General features: G+C 38.8%; 1 protein-coding gene across 1 annotated transcript in view; it reads right to left on the reverse strand.

The window, feature by feature from the left end:
• LOC125225040 (neuronal acetylcholine receptor subunit alpha-7) overlaps positions 1-19480 on the reverse strand; it is a 216611-nt gene that overhangs the window by 54226 nt on the left and 142905 nt on the right. The window contains exons 2-4 of the mRNA XM_048128530.1: positions 11025-11164; positions 2515-2559; positions 2057-2101 (exon numbers count right to left, since the gene is read on the reverse strand). Coding sequence (XP_047984487.1) covers positions 2057-2101; positions 2515-2559; positions 11025-11164 — 230 coding nt within the window. The remainder of the gene's footprint in view (positions 1-2056; positions 2102-2514; positions 2560-11024; positions 11165-19480) is intronic.

Here is a 19480-nt window from a genome sequence, read left to right on the forward strand (position 1 = left end):
GAGAAGTTATGATAAATATAATAATGCACAACAGTTAAAGCAATACCAACACCGAATAATTGGTTAATAAAATACACAAGTAAATAAGTATAGTAAGGAATATTAGGATACCATTATACACAACTAGCACACACACATAAAATACAGTGCATGAACTACATAACCTAAGGACAATATAATAAAGTAATACGTATATAAGTAGGTACGTAATTATACTGACCATTGTTTGTAATAAACTATAAACGTACAAGTCGCAGAAGTTATTGCGCAGAAGTCAAAAACAGTTAGGGCAATCATGGTCGCGCGATAGATGATAAAACATCGGGCCGTCCCTATCGCACTTACAAATAGTAAGATAGGGACGGCCTGCTATTTTATCATTTATCGCGCGACCATAATTGCCTGCCAGGTCTCTCAGGGGATTACAGGGGACGAAGGGTGTGCGTCCCTATGCGCAGCTATCCCCTCCACATTTCACTCAGCGCTAAAGTTACGTGCCGCCACTTGTATTTTGTCAATGATCAGTATTTATACGAGTATTATAGTAATAAATAGACTAAAAAGGACACAAAAGCCACTACCCATGCACAGGAAAGTTTCAAGTCATCATGCACCAGAAATAATATTTCCGTTTTGCACTTAATAAATCTGAATATTTTACAAAAGCCAATTTTGTTTTTTTTTTTTTATGTAGAAAGACTGCTCTCCTATTTGTAACAAGACCAAGGACTTGGGGTCACTACGGTTAGGGATACTAAGCTGCCATTTTGGTAAATGCTAAATAATTATGTTATTTAATTCGCTTAACAAACATACCTTCAGTGCTGGAAAAAATAAAATAAAACATTGTCATTCACACATTACGTCAACTTTAGCAGCCAGTATCAAAAGTATGTGCATTAAGCAGATTTATTTATCGTCTTTTTAATAAAAAAATAAGAAAACGTAAATTCTTAAAAAAAAAAAAAAAAAAAAAAACTTTTTTATGTTTTCTTTTATTAAATTCAAATTAAATTAACATAACCGTCTACCTAGACCAACGTAAACTACATTTGTACATTTTAATCAAAACTCTGCTGTCAAAAAATATAAACTTTTTACACATGTCGATAAAAATAATCCTGACAAAAATACGAAACGAAAACGATTAAGATACTGTTTAAACATTGTTTATGGTCCCAGCGGGGTTCGCAGGCAAACGAAACTCGGCCTCCGCATTCCTCATTATGCCTCGTACCGTAACATTCCATGGCCATGCAGATATGAAAGAACTACATCTGTAGCCAAAACAAGCGAACCCGGGATGTGCAGAGTCAATGTACAGTGGACAGTCATGTCTCAACCAATAACAATGTGCATCATACAACCGTACAACAAGACACCAATATGATACTCTCAATTGACACCGGAATGCTCCCATTCAGACATTCTCCGACCCGCTCTCAGGACCAGCGCCGGTGGCTAAGGCCACAGCCGTTTAGCAATTGTTTAGTTTTTAACGGATTTCGTCAACCATTAGTACATATTGTTAACGCATTGCGGATTACGCGGCAGCTTGCGACGGTATGCTGGCACACCAAAGTTGACCAGTCTTGTAACAATGACTACATGAGAACCACTTACCTGATATGTAAAGATAAGTGAACTAGATACTAATGTTATCAAGAGTACATTATGAGATGTGATGTCTACTACGTCAATAAGAAAGATACGCTAATGGAGTAAAGTGAGATATGGCTCGTACGCAGGATGCACGAAGGGCAGGGTGTATCTACGCTACGGGCGCCTCCGATCCAAGAAAACTAAACAACTGTCCATTACACATAATCATGACAAAAAATCCAAAACTGCCGCATATTCCACAACGCTATGCAATTTTCCATTAAATAATAACAGTCAAAGAGAGAAGAGAACGCATCGGGAGAAGGGAACAGAGTTAGAAATCGAAAGAAGTTAACATAAACAAACACGAACGAAAAGAAAGATAAGAGTGAAACGAAAAGGTTAGAAATTTTATTAAACGTTAATTTAGTTTCCTCTTTTTAATCACACTTACCAATGACAGCCATATATTGGTTATAAGTAGTTGATTCTTCTCGTCCTATTGGGTTAGACGGTGTCAACAAAAACAGAAAAAGGACGCAGTCAGTATAATGATCTAAACACTGTGACTCGACACCTTCTGGACACACAATACCGGGGTCGGGCGGCGCGCGCCGCGCGGGCCAGCGGGCCCGCGCCTCGCGCGCCGCACACACACAATCTAATATAGATATATTATGCGAAATGTGTACAACACGCCACACCGACTCTCCATGCGACACTCGGCCGCGGAGGAGGCGCTCGGCCATCCCGCCTCCCGGAACCGTCCAGCTGGTGCAATGCAACACTCAGAGTGTCGTGAAGCGAGTTACGTAGTCGTGAGACGAGGTGCGTCAACAGTACTGTGCTGGTGAGCGAGGGGAGCGGTTGCGGGAGGCGGGGCGAGCGCCAGACCCGGCTCCTACCACTTACCAAGTTGAGCCAGACGTTCGTGGTCAGGATTTGATTTTTCTCATCCTTATTTTGTAAAACGAACGCGCGGCAACGCAAGAAAGGAACGAAAACACATGATGAACATCAAAACGGTAATCTGCGCAGCTGATTGATTCACCCTGAACATAATGTGCTCCTTAAATTTAATCTCGTTAATGGAGGTCTGTAATATAATATGTAGTTGTGTTAAGTCGTGATCGTTAAGCCACAAACTCATTTTAATCTCCTGGTCCCGATAAATTTGCAGAGGAAGCAGTAATCCGTTTTATAGCAAGATCTCGTTAAGGGAAAGCAATTAAATACGAGATGTTCGCCGAACAGAGGTTTTGTGACGGCTAGCGTTTTATGACCGGACTAGCAGAATGTTGTTTTATGTACTTGATGTGCCTACTTATATTTATTAGGTACTTAGTTAATTTTGTATGTAAGATTTCGGCAACGTCAAACAAAATGCACTTCATATTTAAAATATTTTTGGAAGATTGCATTTTATCAAAGTTAAACTTAATTGGTATTGTATCTAAATCTAATTATACATTATTAGCAAAATGACAGTTATTTATTCGCTGTAATAAGCAACTTTGTTAAGTAGAACTAATATCAGAGATACGTGTGAAACTAAAGATCTTGCAATATGTCTCTTACAATATGTTAGATGGCTTAGTGTCCTGAGCCATGAAAATCATAACTCCATTTTTCCATAATAGGGAACTCCGCCGTACAACGAGCAAGCAAGTTTAATTAATATAAATGTGGGTACCTAATTCATTAATGAGCCCTCCCTGATTCGGGGCGGTTATATAATAAAATTACCGAAACCTCTTTCAATTTACAGACTTAAAATATTGCGCCATCTTACATTTTGTCATTTTAATTCTGAGCAAGGAATTTTTCCGAGGATAAGTAATTGAATTTTCCTTTGACCCGAGAAAACTGTTAGTGTTGATTAGAAAATTTTGGTCTGATTTTAAATCAAGTTAACCCACTAGCTGAGACAAAGAATATAGTTATATTTGGAAATAAATCTGAAATGATGGAAATGAAAATTTGTCTTCTGCCGTTTAGTATCATGTAATGAAAATTTACTGTCCCCCTTCACTTCAGAAAGTTAAGCGATTTATTGTGCTTGGTACGTCTTATTTCGTTATAAATGTACTACAAAAGTATTTGATCAAGCCGGAAATCTTCTTCTAATTCGCAAAGTAAATACACTCTTCCAACCGTCGAGTAAGTGCTAGCAGCGTCATTCCTCTTTTCAAGCATCAGATACAACATATTTTACGCATTTCGCATTAGGCAAACATGGCAAATGTAAATGCTTGAAACGAGACGGCAAATAGGCACAGTTTTCTTTCCCTGCCCCGCTTCCATTCATGTTTTGAATGGGGTATTTCGAAACGAAAACCCGTATACGGCTAGTCTTTTATCACAAAGGCCCGGTTTATAATAAAAAGGTTGCTTTGGTATTAAAATTTCACGGCTTCATTTATTTTTAATTAAGTCAAGTTTTCATTTAATCAAACACACGGAAGACGCTCTTTTGAGAGAAGGGAGAAATGATACACGAGTCGCCGCCTCCAGCACTTTGTCTCCGACCGCATACTTGCCTCCCGTTTCTTGAAGCTCGTTTTATTTTTTTTTTAACCCCAGCATTCTCTTGAACATACTCGCGGCGCGATTCGAATTTTATGAAAATGTTAAGACACGTCTAATATTAATTACAGAGATTCGGATATGTCAGTGTCAAAAGTGTAATTTTTTGGAGAAACATAAGACCTGTATGGTACATACATACATAATCACGCCTGTATCCCATAAAATGGGTAGGCAGAACACACGAACGCACACGCGCCCTCCGCGCGTGCAGCCGCCTGCCCCTTCGAGCTTACGTCAGCGGTCATACGCTAGCGTCACCGGCCGGCAGCCAGCAGCTGACCGGGTCAGCACGCCTTCTAAAAAATGTGAATCACGGGCTCTCTTTAAGGAGAAGTCCTCCCGCACCAATGTAGATACGGAGGGATTCACATTGGTGGAAAGGAAAAGCAAGGCGCGTAGGGAGCCTCGTAAGACTGTGAGTGGCACTGCGGATCCGGTTAATTCTGGTCTTCGGGTCGCCACACCAAGTAAGCCGCTCTACGTGTCTCGCCTGCATTACTCCGCCGTGGCTGACGAAGTGGTGGAGTACGTTCGCCGGAAGACTGGCTTCACGCTGAGGGTGCAGCAGCTGCAGTCGCGCCGCTACGTGCACTTCAGCTCGTTTGTTGTGCGCGTGCCGCGGCCGCTGCAGGACACCATCGCGAGTGCAGACTTCTGGCCGAAGGGTGTAGTCTTTCGACGGTTCCGGGGCAACCTGCCGAATTCTACGCCCGGACAGACGACGCAACGAAGCCTCGACGTTACGTTGTCACCTAAATCTAGATGATGTTTCTTACTTTTATGTGTTTATTTTTTATGCTCTTATGTATTTTTAGTTACTCAGTGCTTTGGTTTTTACTGTCATACTGTGTAACATATTTGAAATAAAAATAAAAATAAATAAAAATAAATGAACTACTAAAGTTTCACATAATTATTTTTAAAAACCGGGACTTAATCGCGTATAACTACATATTAATCTGACCTCCAACGTTTCAAGGACGGCGTTGTCCCCGTGGTCTCGGAGAAGACTGGCTTGAAATGACATCAACACCTTCTGACAGCCGCGCGAGTTTTTCGAACTACCCGCACTTGGTTTTGATTATCAACTTGAACTGTTTGCGCACTAGGGATGTTACTCTGTCGACATACAACACTGACGATATTCGATTTAACGACTGTCGATATTATTTTCGGCTTACACTTATTAATGACAGGATTCCATGTGGATGAGATCCTAAAACCTTCGTCCCGATTGAAATTGCGATGTTTTTTGATTTCAATGGCTTCACGCACTTTTCTACTGTAGAAATGGCGTTCCGTGGAAAGGACTTTAGGGTCATGTAGTTCGATCCAGTGGTTTGGCCCTGACTCTAACAAATGTTCAGCCACGGCAGACTTGTTGACCTGACGATTTTTCACAGCCGCGATGTGCTCCTTTACCCTTTCTTCTATGGTGCGCTTAGTTTCTCCAATGTAGGAGCTACCACAACTGCAATCAATTTTATAAACGCCAGGTGATTGAAACGGTATAACGTCCTTAGGTGATCTTAGGCTTCCTGCAACCTTGGATAATGGCGTGTACACCGTCTTTATAGAGTACTTTCCAAGTACTGTACCAACCTTATCCGTCACACCTTTAACATACGGCAGAAATGCCGGTTGTCTGGACACCTCAGGACGTTTCCCCCTTGCCTTCCGTCTAGGTTGCCACTTTTTATTCTTGTACCCGTTCCTTCTAAGCACCTCCTGAATATGTGACAACTCATCCTTCAAATATTCAGGGTCACACAGATCATACGCTCTATTCACCAGCGATGAGACAACTGACTGCAGGTGGCGCGGGTGGTGGTGAGAAAGGGCATTCAAATACCTGTCAGTGTGCGTAGGCTTTCTGTAAACAGTGTGAGTTAGGGTTCCGTCCATTCGACCAATCACTTTCACGTCTAAGAATGGCAAACTGCGCTGTGATTCTAATTCGTACGTAAACTTAGTCCTTGGATGAATAGAATTAAGATATTGGAGAAGTTGCTCCACCTCCTGCTTACCACCCTTCATAATACAGAAAACATCATCCACATATCGCCTCCACAACTTCACTGCCCAAGCCTGCAGATCTACACTGGCCTCGATATGCTCCATCCAGATGTTTGCCAGAACCGGTGCCACAGGACTACCCATGGCAACCCCATCAATCTAGAGGTAATGTTTTCCGCGATACAAAAAGTAGCTCCCTTCCAAGCAGTTCCTCAGCAGCACCATTATTGTCTCCGACATGCCACTATCGCTCAGTTTCCTTCTGACAACTTCTAGACATTCTTTAACGGGAACATTGGTGAAAAGTGACTCCACATCAAAACTCACCATTATCTCATCTGGTTCCAGCGTTACTTCTTTCCAAAGTTGCAGGAAGCCTAAGATCACCTAAGGACGTTATACCGTTTCAATCACCTGGCGTTTATAAAATTGATTGCAGTTGTGGTAGCTCCTACATTGGAGAAACTAAGCGCACCATAGAAGAAAGGGTAAAGGAGCACATCGCGGCTGTGAAAAATCGTCAGGTCAACAAGTCTGCCGTGGCTGAACATTTGTTAGAGTCAGGGCCAAACCACTGGATCGAACTACATGACCCTAAAGTCCTTTCCACGGAACGCCATTTCTACAGTAGAAAAGTGCGTGAAGCCATTGAAATCAAAAAACATCGCAATTTCAATCGGGACGAAGGTTTTAGGATCTCATCCACATGGAATCCTGTCATTAATAAGTGTAAGCCGAAAATAATATCGACAGTCGTTAAATCGAATATCGTCAGTGTTGTATGTCGACAGAGTAACATCCCTAGTGCGCAAACAGTTCAAGTTGATAATCAAAACCAAGTGCGGGTAGTTCGAAAAACTCGCGCGGCTGTCAGAAGGTGTTGATGTCATTTCAAGCCAGTCTTCTCCGAGACCACGGGGACAACGCCGTCCTTGAAACGTTGGAGGTCAGTTTAATATGTAGTTATACGCGATTAAGTCCCGGTTTTTAAAAATAATTATGTGTAATAATCGTGAAAGTTTAAATCAGTGTTTTACTACAGTTTCAGTGCCACTCGTGGTGGGCTCGAAAGAAAACGAAATTGCGACATGCAGTGACAGGTTGCCAGCCTCTCGCCTACGCCACAATTAAACCCTCATCCCACAGTCGACTTCTACGACACCCACGGGAAAAAGTTAACACACTCAGTAGGTCTACATGGTATTATATAACAAATATCCCACATATATCTTATCATTATCTTAAAGTCAAAATCGCGCCGGAGCTCCCGCATAGAGCGTTAACTTGGTTCACTCAGACATTTCAATGTTCTCGGGTGTTTTTCGCATTTTCAGTTTCGGAACGTGCAAATCACGGTCCGGATATTCCGGGGCGTGTTCGGTTTAATTTATCGATAGACTCGTTCAAGTGTACATTTAACTTTCCAACGCGTTCCTATTTCCAAACTCGATTTGTTTTTTTCAATTGCCGGTCGCGGTTTTGTTTTAACACTCTGCATTTTACTTTTGGTCGACCTCCATTATTGTTTCGTGCCTAAAACCTGTTTTAAATTTACTTTTATTTTTTATAATCAACATAACTTTAATAAAATATGATGAGATATTTACGGCATTTATAAATCGTAGTGAAACTTTTGACGAAAAATTTACAAACCATTTTTAAGCGCTCTTAAGCGAGTCAATAAATACATACATTAAACTATGCACTTCGCTCCTAGTTTTTCTTTTAAATTAAATATTTTAGAATATGAGCTCGAGTTGAATAAAAGCGGATGAACACTAGTCGTGTAAAAACGCTTAAAATGTCCTCAAAGCACTCTCGGCGGTGCATCCAGTAATTTGTCATAAAAACGGCCATTACCTTAACCGCACTTTCAATTTAACTCGTCGTGAGTGCGTTACTTTAATATCAAATTGAAGTAATTTATTTACTATAGTTTTGTACTTCTAGAATTATTAATTAGTATAAAACTTTTGTACTATAATGAAAGTGTACCTACGTGTAAAGGTAAGAAAAAATAATAAAGGTACTTAGGTAAATGAATGCTGTGATGCTAAAAGCCAGGCTACTGATTTAAAATGCCGTAAACATAATTATTAATTACAAAGAATTCCACAGACCTCTAACTTTATTTTTATTATAATTATATTTTGCCAGAAGTTAAATGCAATTTTAACTAAAATGAGACCAAATGTCATTACTGAACGTGGCCACAGTAATCTTATTTAGGTTCGCGGAAAAAATATCGAAGCTAATTTATATGCTTCATAATTTCTGAACTACTATGAAGCTGAGTCACTGAGTTAATCCGCGGCAAGAGTAACATGAGTTACGATTTTATGGCATATTCCATTTATTCACGATGCAAGTTCAAATAGTACATACATACAACATACATACAATCACGCCTGTATCTCATAAAGGGGTAGGCAGAACACATGAAACTCCTAAAGCTTCAGTGCCACTCTTGGCAAGTAAGGTAGTAAGTAGTAATCTATTTGTAAATAAGTGTTACTTTCCCGATATATGCTATGCATAGATCCTTTCATTTGCAGCTGTATTACAAATATACACTCAATGAAGTCGTGACTCACGTTACTTTTACGTGGATTCACCCAGCTATTATGAATTATCTATATTGGAATTCACTTTCCTCTGCAGCTATAACCAGACGATATACCTTTGCCATTTCAATCAACCTTTACTTAGATATAGCGAAAATAGAACAAGAATGAAACCTTTGCTAGAAAGATGTAGATAGGAAAGGTTCAGCTTATTATTAAACAAGTTCTTAAAGTCAAAATCATTAAAAACTTACTCCGCAGCAAAATAAAGTTAAAAGTTTGACAAAGTTAAAAAATACCCGCTTGGCATTTGACAAGATTAAATCCAAAAATACTTCAGTGTTAATTTTTTATACATATTTGTGAATTTCAACACCATTGACCTATTATTTCCCAACTATACGACAAAAAAGAAAAGTAATTTTCACAAATGTTCCTATTTTCGTTATAACTAAGTAAATAAACTGCGCTCACGTGTCTAACTTAAAACTTACATTTAAAGTAATATTTAACAATAAAAACGACAATTGATAGGCGCGCCAACTGAGAATAAAACTTCTTACAGGTAGGTACTTCCCTAAAGGCAACTACAAGTACTTGGTGTGACATAATACATATTCCTGTTGCGATCTTGACGGAGCTGCATCATATTCAATTGTCGCTTTCAAAATTACACTCTCGTCTTATAATATTATAATGAGGAGGCACACTCAAACGATATGACAGATGGCGCCACCTTATTAGTCCATTGCACGGGTCCATATTGGCTCATATAAAATTATTTGTTATAAAATTATTGTTCATACCGATTTGTGCTCCGAATGATCATTTCTTATAATTTTACTTATCATAATTTTGTTTCATTATTATCTATAATACTACTATCACTGTTCATAATAATAATTTGGCCGAAAATTTTTAATCATAACTTCTATACAAATATTTAATAACATTCATAATTTTGTGTTTAAGAAAATCATTCATCATAAAGTTATTTAAAAAGTTTTGGGGAAGTTCTATCAAAAACTTGTGCCATTTATAGAAGCGCGCTTGGAGCTTCTAAAGTGACATATACAATTTACATCAAAAAGTCGTTTCTGGTTTGTTCACGGTCAATCTAACACGCTCCTCCTCGCTACGCTCGTCGTCGCACCTAACTGGACTCTGTCACATGTGATTTCTGTTCTGTTAACATTAATATAACGATAAATTATATTACTCGCAATCGTTATGATCAATAAGTATATAAACATTAACATTAGTATAAAATTACGCGCACAGATAAAGAATTCCATACGTGAGAGTGAGATGATATTATTTTACTCTCTCACACATATGAATGACAGTGACATGCCTAGGCACTTGCACAGGAGCCGCCTGGCGGGACAAAAATGTCAGTGTGCCTCCTCATTGTTATCGTTTCTGAAAGTGCCGGCGAATCGCATTTGGGAGCCAATGTAAAACAATGTAACAGAGATATCAAACAATTATTTGTGAATTGAAGAGCACTAAATGTATAAGTATACAGTTTAGCCAATATATATGTATTGATTCGCCGGTGCTTTCTAATTTCGCACTCGGCGTGAATCATCAAGAAATTATAGTTGAATGTATACTGTCGTGAGCAATTTTCGCAAATGATTTTCCAGTTAACCTCACGTATTTTTCATCACTCGAGTGGCCCGTCACTAGCCTAGCTCTTAATGATAACACGTTATCAGTATAAGCAGCGGTCGCGATAGCTCCAGATTCTTCGTTCCCGCGACCACACGAATGACGAAGAACACATTCATGAGTGTAAATCCAGCTTAACCCCACCCTACACTGGCGTCTTCCAATTGTCGATGTCTAGTCAATTCTACTGCTGGTGCTTAGTGCAACGTAGACATTGTTAGCATTGTCATCCATAATGATATGAATAGTCGACGCTAGTGTAGGGTGGCCATAAATCACAAAATATGTCGAAATCTAGTCAAAGGTCCCACTTGACCACTTAGCATAAATGTGTCGCTTAACTTCAAACTTGGGTATAAGGCTGCTATAATAAGGTTGATAATCTTTCAGATCATATTACATTTTTAATATATTAAACCTTAAAGCAGAATGGATTTACCAAAGTTTGAAGTTATGCTACACAAATAAGGACGTCAAGTAACAACTTATATATTTATGGCAAGCGTCAAAGTGTGAATTTTGCTTGGAAACGACACAATTCGGTTTAGATGATAACACTTTATTTGATATCGAACTCACCACATCTATGATCTGCTGCAGCGTCAGGCCGAACTTGACTTCGAGCGGTTCGCTCTCGTTGGCTACCGGCCGCTCCAGCGTGTTGTACGACGCCAGCAAAGCGTTCAATAGACGCTTCTCGTGGGGACCTTGCTCCGACACTGAAAGACAATATGTCTATTAGTATCTCTGTATCGTGAGAGACTAGTGTGTTAGACTTCACGTCAGACATGTCCGCCATTCTCTTGTCGGTTAATAAAAGTGCGTGGAGTCCCTCTGCGCGGAAGAAGTGAAACTTCGTTATTTGGAAATGAAAAAAGGAAGGGGTATTTTAAAATTCAAGATGGCAACACTAAGCGTTAACCCTTAAATGCATGAGCTTGACAAAGATTCATTCAAATTTGAATTTTGACATGCTGTCAATAGAGTCAAAAATGCATGATGCATATATACATCACTATGCATTTAAGGGTTAAACAATTAAGGCTGTCAGTTGGAAGTCGCGTTTAGAAGTTTCACTTCAAAATATGCAGCTGTACGTATAGGATGACTCTGCAGGTTGTGACAGTCACCAGCAATAATATGTTACACAGAGAAGGCCGCCAAATGATCTGACACGATCTTTTCTGCAAAGCCATAAGATCGTGTCCCACATTTTTGCGGCCTTCGAAGAGTTATAAATTATTTCTGATGACTGGACGAGGTTGGACCGATGTGTCAATTTCTCTAAAGTCTCACGTGATCTTCTAGCTATTAGGTGAAACTTTGTATATAGAAATGGACATCTATGCCTGTCCCGTTCTGTTTTAGCGTGAGTTATCGTTAAATAGAACGACTAGACATGTATACGTGGTCTAACAGCGGTGAATAAAAAAACTTTAACAAGGTAAATAGCTTTTCTGGGGACACAGCCAATTAACGATCTGATAGAAAACGCCATTTAGAAAATGAAGTAAGGCGTAGAAACGAAGATTTTTATTTTCTTGTGTCATTTGACGATGTACGAATTGTCGCCTTGACTAGACCCCCCGAAAAACTTTGCTGCAGCGGTTCCACTCAAATATGCATAATTTAAACCACGGAGCACACAATATTCTGTGTCTCCTTCCGGAGACAGTGGAATCGATGCATCAATTAAGCTTCAGCACACTAGGGACAGATTATTAAGATAGACTTGAAAGTTCTCTGCAGAATTCTGCATTCTGCAGAATAATTGCATCAATAATTACATTTTCAGTTTTATTACTAGGTAATACTGAGAGAACTAAGAGGTTGCCTTATGCTACAGTACAGTAGTAAAAGAAAAAATATAAATACTGCCACTGGTGTGCCAAAGTTATAGTAAATTACATGTTGCTAGTCCTCTAATATTCATCTCTCACTCATACTTGCCAGGAGGTAGAGAAACGAGTGCCATCATGTTATAATTAAACGAAACTAAATCAGTCTAAATGTACCTGGTTATTTATACATTTTCCTTTCCTTCAGTCTCCCATAGGGGCATAATGGAGGTCAGGGACATAATGAGAAATTCAAAGGGTTTTAATGGGCTTGTAAGAATTTTAGGTGTGGATATAATACCTACATGTTTGTTTTTTACATAATCATCTTCCTTGCCTTTGTTTTATAACAACCACTAAATAAATCTAAGAATATATTTTACTATTTTTACCTGTACGTAATATTTCTACTTGAAAGCGAAACGTTTCACCTATTTCTGGACACTGAAAATGTCAGACATATTTTACCACCTGCGAAAATAGACGAACTGTTGAATAGACCACTAGACCTTTACTGCCAAACATAAAAAGACAACTGATCCAAGGGACTTTTATGGTACAACAGAGGACCAACCAAGCGTAAAGCCACATTTACACGTGTGGATAATATAGTGTGGGCTCGGAGGCGTAACTACTGCCTACGCGTAATAGGGGAACAATGTACGGTAGTTCATTGAGGGATTATCTCGCGCTTTAAGCAAGCACACACTCATCTCTAACCCTATTGTAATCTTAAGGATACGCCAACTGGTTTTGAAACTACCTTGGAAATTGTTTGAGATACGACGATAAAAATAAATAAAAACTCCAGAGGATTTTAGAAGAAACCAATTCAGTACCTATAACCGTTTTTGCAACAGCATGTATCTTTACATATTAAGTATATGTAACAAACGACAGAACATATTGAAAGGTCCTCCAAATAATGGACTTATATTTCTATTTTCGGAATATTAACTTCAATTTTTATCTCATTAAAGTCATTAACAACCTTTGTAAGGCTGGTAAAATAGTTATTTGTTATACAAGGGGTCAAAGTTGTATTTTAACGGTTCGAGAATAGAATCCTGAACTTGCGAGTTTTTTAACACACGAGAAGTAAAATACATTTGCACCCGAGTGTAACACAAAACTTTTCCCCTCACTATAGCGAGGAAACTACAACGCAAAAAATGCGTTTATCAGTGGTTCCAGTAGTTCCACACGTGGTAAATCATTTGTATTACTAGATTCACATACTTTTATCAGTTTTAAAGCAATTAATTTGACTTTATTCAAGGTCAAATTACTTTACCCACTAGTGGATAAAATGCGTTTTTGCCCACTGGTATTAAAGGACAAAACACGTGTTTCCTAGCTAGTGAGGGGAAAAAGATATGTTTAGTAGTAGCGGTGTTCCTTATTCTACGTTAAAAACAACGTACGGCAACAACATGTCATAAAAATATGTCATGTTCTAGCCAATCAAATAAGGTAACTATAGATAATTCCGTCACTAGCACTGAAAAGGTTCGCCCCAAAATCACAAGTCACAGTAAGTCTCTTTTCAAGTCCCACTTTAATCCGTCCATCCCAACTCAGCCCTCGTGTACCCGAAATAAAACAATCCCAAAAGCCGATTAATAAACTGCAAACCGCAGCTGTACAACCCGCCCGGTGCCCAACATCGTTTGAGGGTTGAGGCATTCAACAGCCCCAGTTTAACTTGATCCATCACATATGAGCATAAATCTCTCAGAAAATATTTTTTAAGAAAAAAAAAATTCGTCGCCTTTCGGGTTCTGGTGAAAGCTACTTGCGAATGTTGGATTATGTAGAAATGTGTAAGTATTTTTTAAAACTGCTTTTAATGCTTTAATTATTAGATGGCAACACAAATGAATATACGTATAACGTTAAGGTTTGAGGAGTTTCCTCAATTCCTCATGAATCTGATTATATTATAAGAAATCGAAGCTTGACAAACTTTGACTTGAAAACTCAATATGCTTAACAAACATAACTAAATAAATGTCACTGTTCTGAACTTAAATGCATGCTTTTCTTACAAAAATGCCAAAGTCACTATGAGTGTGCCGTTCAGATTTGAGGAGTTCGGTTCTGACTATCATCAGCAGTTCCACTGCACCAAATGTCACTGTTCTGGACGTAAGTGCATGCTGTTCTTATAAAAATACCAAAGTCACTATAAGCGTGCCGTTCAGATTTGAGGAGTTCGGTTCTGACCATCATCAGCAGTTCCTCTGTACCAAATGTCACTGTTCTAGATTTAAACGCATGCTGTTCTTATAAAAATGGCAAAGTCACTATAAGCGTGCCGTTCAGATTTGAGGAGTTTGGTTCTGGTCATCATCAGCAGTTCCACTGCACCAAATGTCACTGTTCTGGACGAAAGTGCATGCTGTTCTTATAAAAATACCAAAGTCACTATAAGCGTGCCGTTCAGATTTGAGGAGTTCGGTTCTGACCATCATCAGCAATTCCACTGCACCAAATGTCACTGTTCTGGACGAAAGTGCATGCTGTTCTTATAAAAATACCAAAGTCACTATAAGCGTGCCGTTCAGATTTGAAGAGTTCCGTTCTGGCCATCATCAGCAGTTCCACTGCACCAAATGTCACTGTTCCGTACCTAAATGCATGCTGTTCCTTTAAAAACACAAAAATCACCATATGTATGCCTTTCAGATTCGAGGAGTTCCCTCGATTTCTCCAGGATTCCATCATCAGAACTGGGTTCTGAGAAAAATGGGACCAATCTGTATGCATAATATACATTCAATTAAAAAAAATTCAAAATCGGTCCAGTAACGACGGAGATATCGAGGAACAAACATAAAAAATAAAAAAAAAACATACAGACGACTTGATAACCGTCCTTCTTGAGAGATATGAGGCGACGGTTAAAAAATAGACATATTGTTCATGACGTGAAGGGGATTCTGTTATACATAGATCCCACTGGCCCGGGAGAGCCAAGTGGGCATGACCAACTCCCATAGACAAACAACATTGTCCACGCTCTCTTTTGAATGGGAGTATTTGCGACAATTAAATAAGGTAATGGCGCCTATTAACGTGGTACTTAAGGCAGATTTCAAAAGATACCAAAAAATTAAGGGTATCAAAGCTCATTAACGACCACAAATATTTTTTATGGAAGAGTATTTATTGAACTATTAGTTTTGAAGAGTTTTAGGATCATTTTAGTTTATTATATGTCATAAAATGATTATTGAAGCCAACATACCTAAATTTTCTATTACCGTGGTAATGAACAGGTTGCAGTTCTATTAACGCGAATTGAGATTTCATTACCGAGGGTATGAATGACAGTGTTTTTCTGCCATCGGTAAATAGAAACCCATCTCAAAATTCGGAGCTTAATACCGATGGTTGAATATACAAATTATGACAAATACATATACCTATACTATCCTCCTTTATGAATACCCACAGAAGACTCAGTTTCACCTAAGAAATCTGTACTTACGGTACACTAAATGTCATATTTTGATACAAGACTAATATGTCGCTCGGTAATAGATACTTCTATAGGAACCCATTACCGACCCAAACAAATATTGCATGGATCGGTAATAGATTCTTATATATTCTATTACCGAGGGTTATCTGATCGTACCATCGGTAATAGGCATAAATTGGAGTATTATAAAATCTAATTCCGACCCATAAAAACAAAGTCATACAGATGTATTTTCATTACAAATCAAAATAAAATATTGCAACCTTATATTAAAACCAAGTTTACATAACTGGTAAGTAAGCATCAGACTTTATGTCAATGTTTAAAAAAATTGACAAATTAACGGTTTTCATAGAAACTACGAAATCAGTCATGAAGTTTTTGCTAAAAATTAAGGTTTTGTTGAATAATTTTCATACCGCGTAAATAGTTCTTTGATAGCGTGAATAGATCAAGATTGAAACAACTGTAAGACATTATATAACTGATCACATATACTTAAAATAAAGCAAAAAGAACTAATATCACTACTTTAACTATTACCGTGGTATACCACAGTAATAGAATCTACTCACGAAATGGCGCCTTTCACCGCTGTCTTTTAATTTCCACTTTAAACACATTTCCAGGCTAAACAATACGTAAAAAGTACTCAGAAGTCATGTAGAAAACTATAAACAATAATTTGAAATGCATAACTTTCACCTGTTTGCCATAATTATTACGTAAACTACTAAATGAGATTGGAGTTCACTTAGGTTTAGCGTCACACGTCAGTATGACACAACCTCTTCTCGCGGCCCCGTGGCAAAAACTGTCAAATAGCGAGCGTCTTCTTTCATTCACACTCTCTATCGCCTATATGTGCGTTAGTCAACTAAACAGGCTTCCTTTGTGTGAGTAACTTTTTTAAGAAATTGGTCGGTTTGCCTGTAAAATGCGTATTTGCAAATGCGGCGGTAATGGACGTCGATTTCGATACCCGCGTTGATAGCCGCCGTTACCTCTTGGGTAGCATATCGCATTGTTAACTAGGCAAAAAGGGATGGACGCGCCTCGGCGCCGCTCAGTACAACCATATTGACCAGTATAAATGAACTCCGCGGATAATAAACAATATTCAACAAAATAATTGATTTGACTTAACTGTGGAATGTTATTCCATCTTTTTTATATGTAGAAGTGTTAGTAGACTTGCCACACCACTTTATGCTGCAAGAGATCATTGTTTGCAACCAAATTTGATTATTTAAGATTTTTTCCCGAGCGGACACGAACACTGTTAGCGGGTCGTATACTTGGGCGCTACTGATCGGTGTCGCACGCGTTCAAACTTTTATAAACCTGATTTGTCGTATGCTTGGTGACCGCGAGTCGCCCTGTAAGGGCCGTCTTGTTGTATTGGTCTGTGGTTGGGAATGACCAAGCTCGATCCCTCTGGGGTCAGTTTAACGACCGCCCCAACTTATCGCACTGCGTATCTAAATTTGTGACAATAATCTTAAATATGAGGGTTTTTGTATTTGTTATTTGCGTTTACTGTAAAATACAATTAAAGAAACATATTTCATATTTGATAGCATTATTAGATAAACATTTCTAGATTCAAACAAAAAAAATACCTTGGGTAACTTCTGATTTACTTAAAACTATCTTGGTCCAAAAAACCTACAGAGCCTAATAGCCTATACATTTACATTATATAGTATTATAATACCAATTATACGCAATAATTGCTTTATAATACGAGTATGACAGAGAATCACTTGAGAAGCCAAGTCTTCTAAAATCTTGCTCAAGATCCATTATCTATCCATATCTTTTTTTGTGAGTGTGCCTTTCTCAAATTATTTTTTATACTATTACTTTGAACCTCTGAAGCAAGAACAATTTAATACTGAACTGACAAAGCCCATACAAAAGAGTATACCCCTGCCGCAGCCGGGAAGTGGCCAAAATCATATTTATAAGAATAAACGACATATTTCCTTATTTTTAAATCATGATATCACGTCAATACACATTTTGAACAAAAATTCTAGGCATAATCAGTGTAGTTATGATAGTATTTAATAGGTGGCGCTAAAAAATCGAGGGACGATTCATAGTATGAAGATTGTAAATCCTATATAAATAATCCTTGCTCTGAAATAACCTCTAGATATAATACATAAAATGCTACCTCAACATTACATTGTATGTTTACCCAGTCAAACCCAACTCCAGCTAGTATAAGCCAACCTTCGTAAATTATAATTTATTTCAGCCCAAGCTTAGCAATAATCCAAAATCACTCCCTGACCCAAACCCGTTAACAGGGCAGAGCTAGATTGATAACCAAAACCGGATTACTAACCCTAAGGATAGTCCCAATCCTTAGCTCTAGAAAACCGACTTCGGAACACCTGTAGCTATCCAGTCTTACAAAGATTTAAGTATTTCAGAATACCGACAGAGATACGACCTTTAATGTGGAGTGGTGTACAAATAATTGATAGTTCATGGCCGTATTCCGAGGATGCAGAGATCGCTTTGGCTTAGCACTTCGGCGGCGATAAAGTTTCATTAGAGTGGCTTCGATGGCTTCAGCTGGTGATGTATGGAGCGTAAAATGTGAGAGATAGAGCAACCTCTACCTCTTAGATTCAGTGCGTTGTACGTGTTTCATGGATATGCTGACACGAAGTTATAGATTTTACAAGTTGTGTGATTTTGAACTTCCGACACAAAAACGACGGAGTGATTTAAGTTTGACGTGTCTGTCTGTCAGTTTGTCTGTCTGTCTGTCTGTCTGCCTGTCTGTCTGTTTGCGTGTGTGTCTATATGTGGCATCGTAGCTCCCGAACGGATGAACCGATTAAAGGCAACGTTTAAAGGTTAACTATTGAAGAGTAATAAGGCGCAGTGGATTATCAAGGAATATATTTGATTCACAAAACCAGATGAATGACGGTTGATTGTACAGACATTACAATAACAACGGTTTCATAGCAACCTACCAACACTTCCTCTCAAGCAACCATCCATCATCATGTGAACATCCACAGCATCATCAAGAACTCAAGTCTAAACCTAAACCAGTCACACACCTTTCAAACTTAACACGGGGCAATGGCTTGGTTAAGACATCAGCCAAGTTATCTTCAGTAGGAATGTACTCCAACTGAATCAACCTCTCATTGACGCAGTGACGTACGTAGTGAAACCTAATATCCACATGTTTAGTGCGTCGGTGAAAAACGGGATTGTTCGCCAACGCCATAGCGCTCTGGTTGTCTACAAACAACTTGACTTTCTCAGAGCTCCCTCTATTGATTACGTGACTCACTAACCTCTGGAGGTATACAGCTTCCTTGGATGCTTCAGATAATGCGACAAATTCCGATTCCGTTGAGGAAACCGAGACGCAAGTCTGCTTCCTGCATTCCCAAGCTATCAGATTCGGGCCAACTTGAAACACGTATCCCGAATAAGACTTTCTGTCCCTGATGTCGCCTCCCCAGTCAGCATCAACGTAACCTGTAATAAAATTATCGTTACGTTCACCTTTTGACTTCCTAAATATAAGGCCTAAGTGACACGTTCCCTTTAGGTAACGTAGAACCCGCTTAGCCGCCTTCATATGTATTGATCGGCAACATGAATTGTATTGAGCTAAAAAGCTCACGGCCGCCGAGATATCGGGCCTTGTGTTGCATGCCAGGTAATTC

The sequence above is a fragment of the Leguminivora glycinivorella genome, chromosome 4 (genome assembly GCF_023078275.1).
Source record: "Leguminivora glycinivorella isolate SPB_JAAS2020 chromosome 4, LegGlyc_1.1, whole genome shotgun sequence".
Classification (NCBI taxonomy): domain Eukaryota; kingdom Metazoa; phylum Arthropoda; class Insecta; order Lepidoptera; family Tortricidae; genus Leguminivora; species Leguminivora glycinivorella.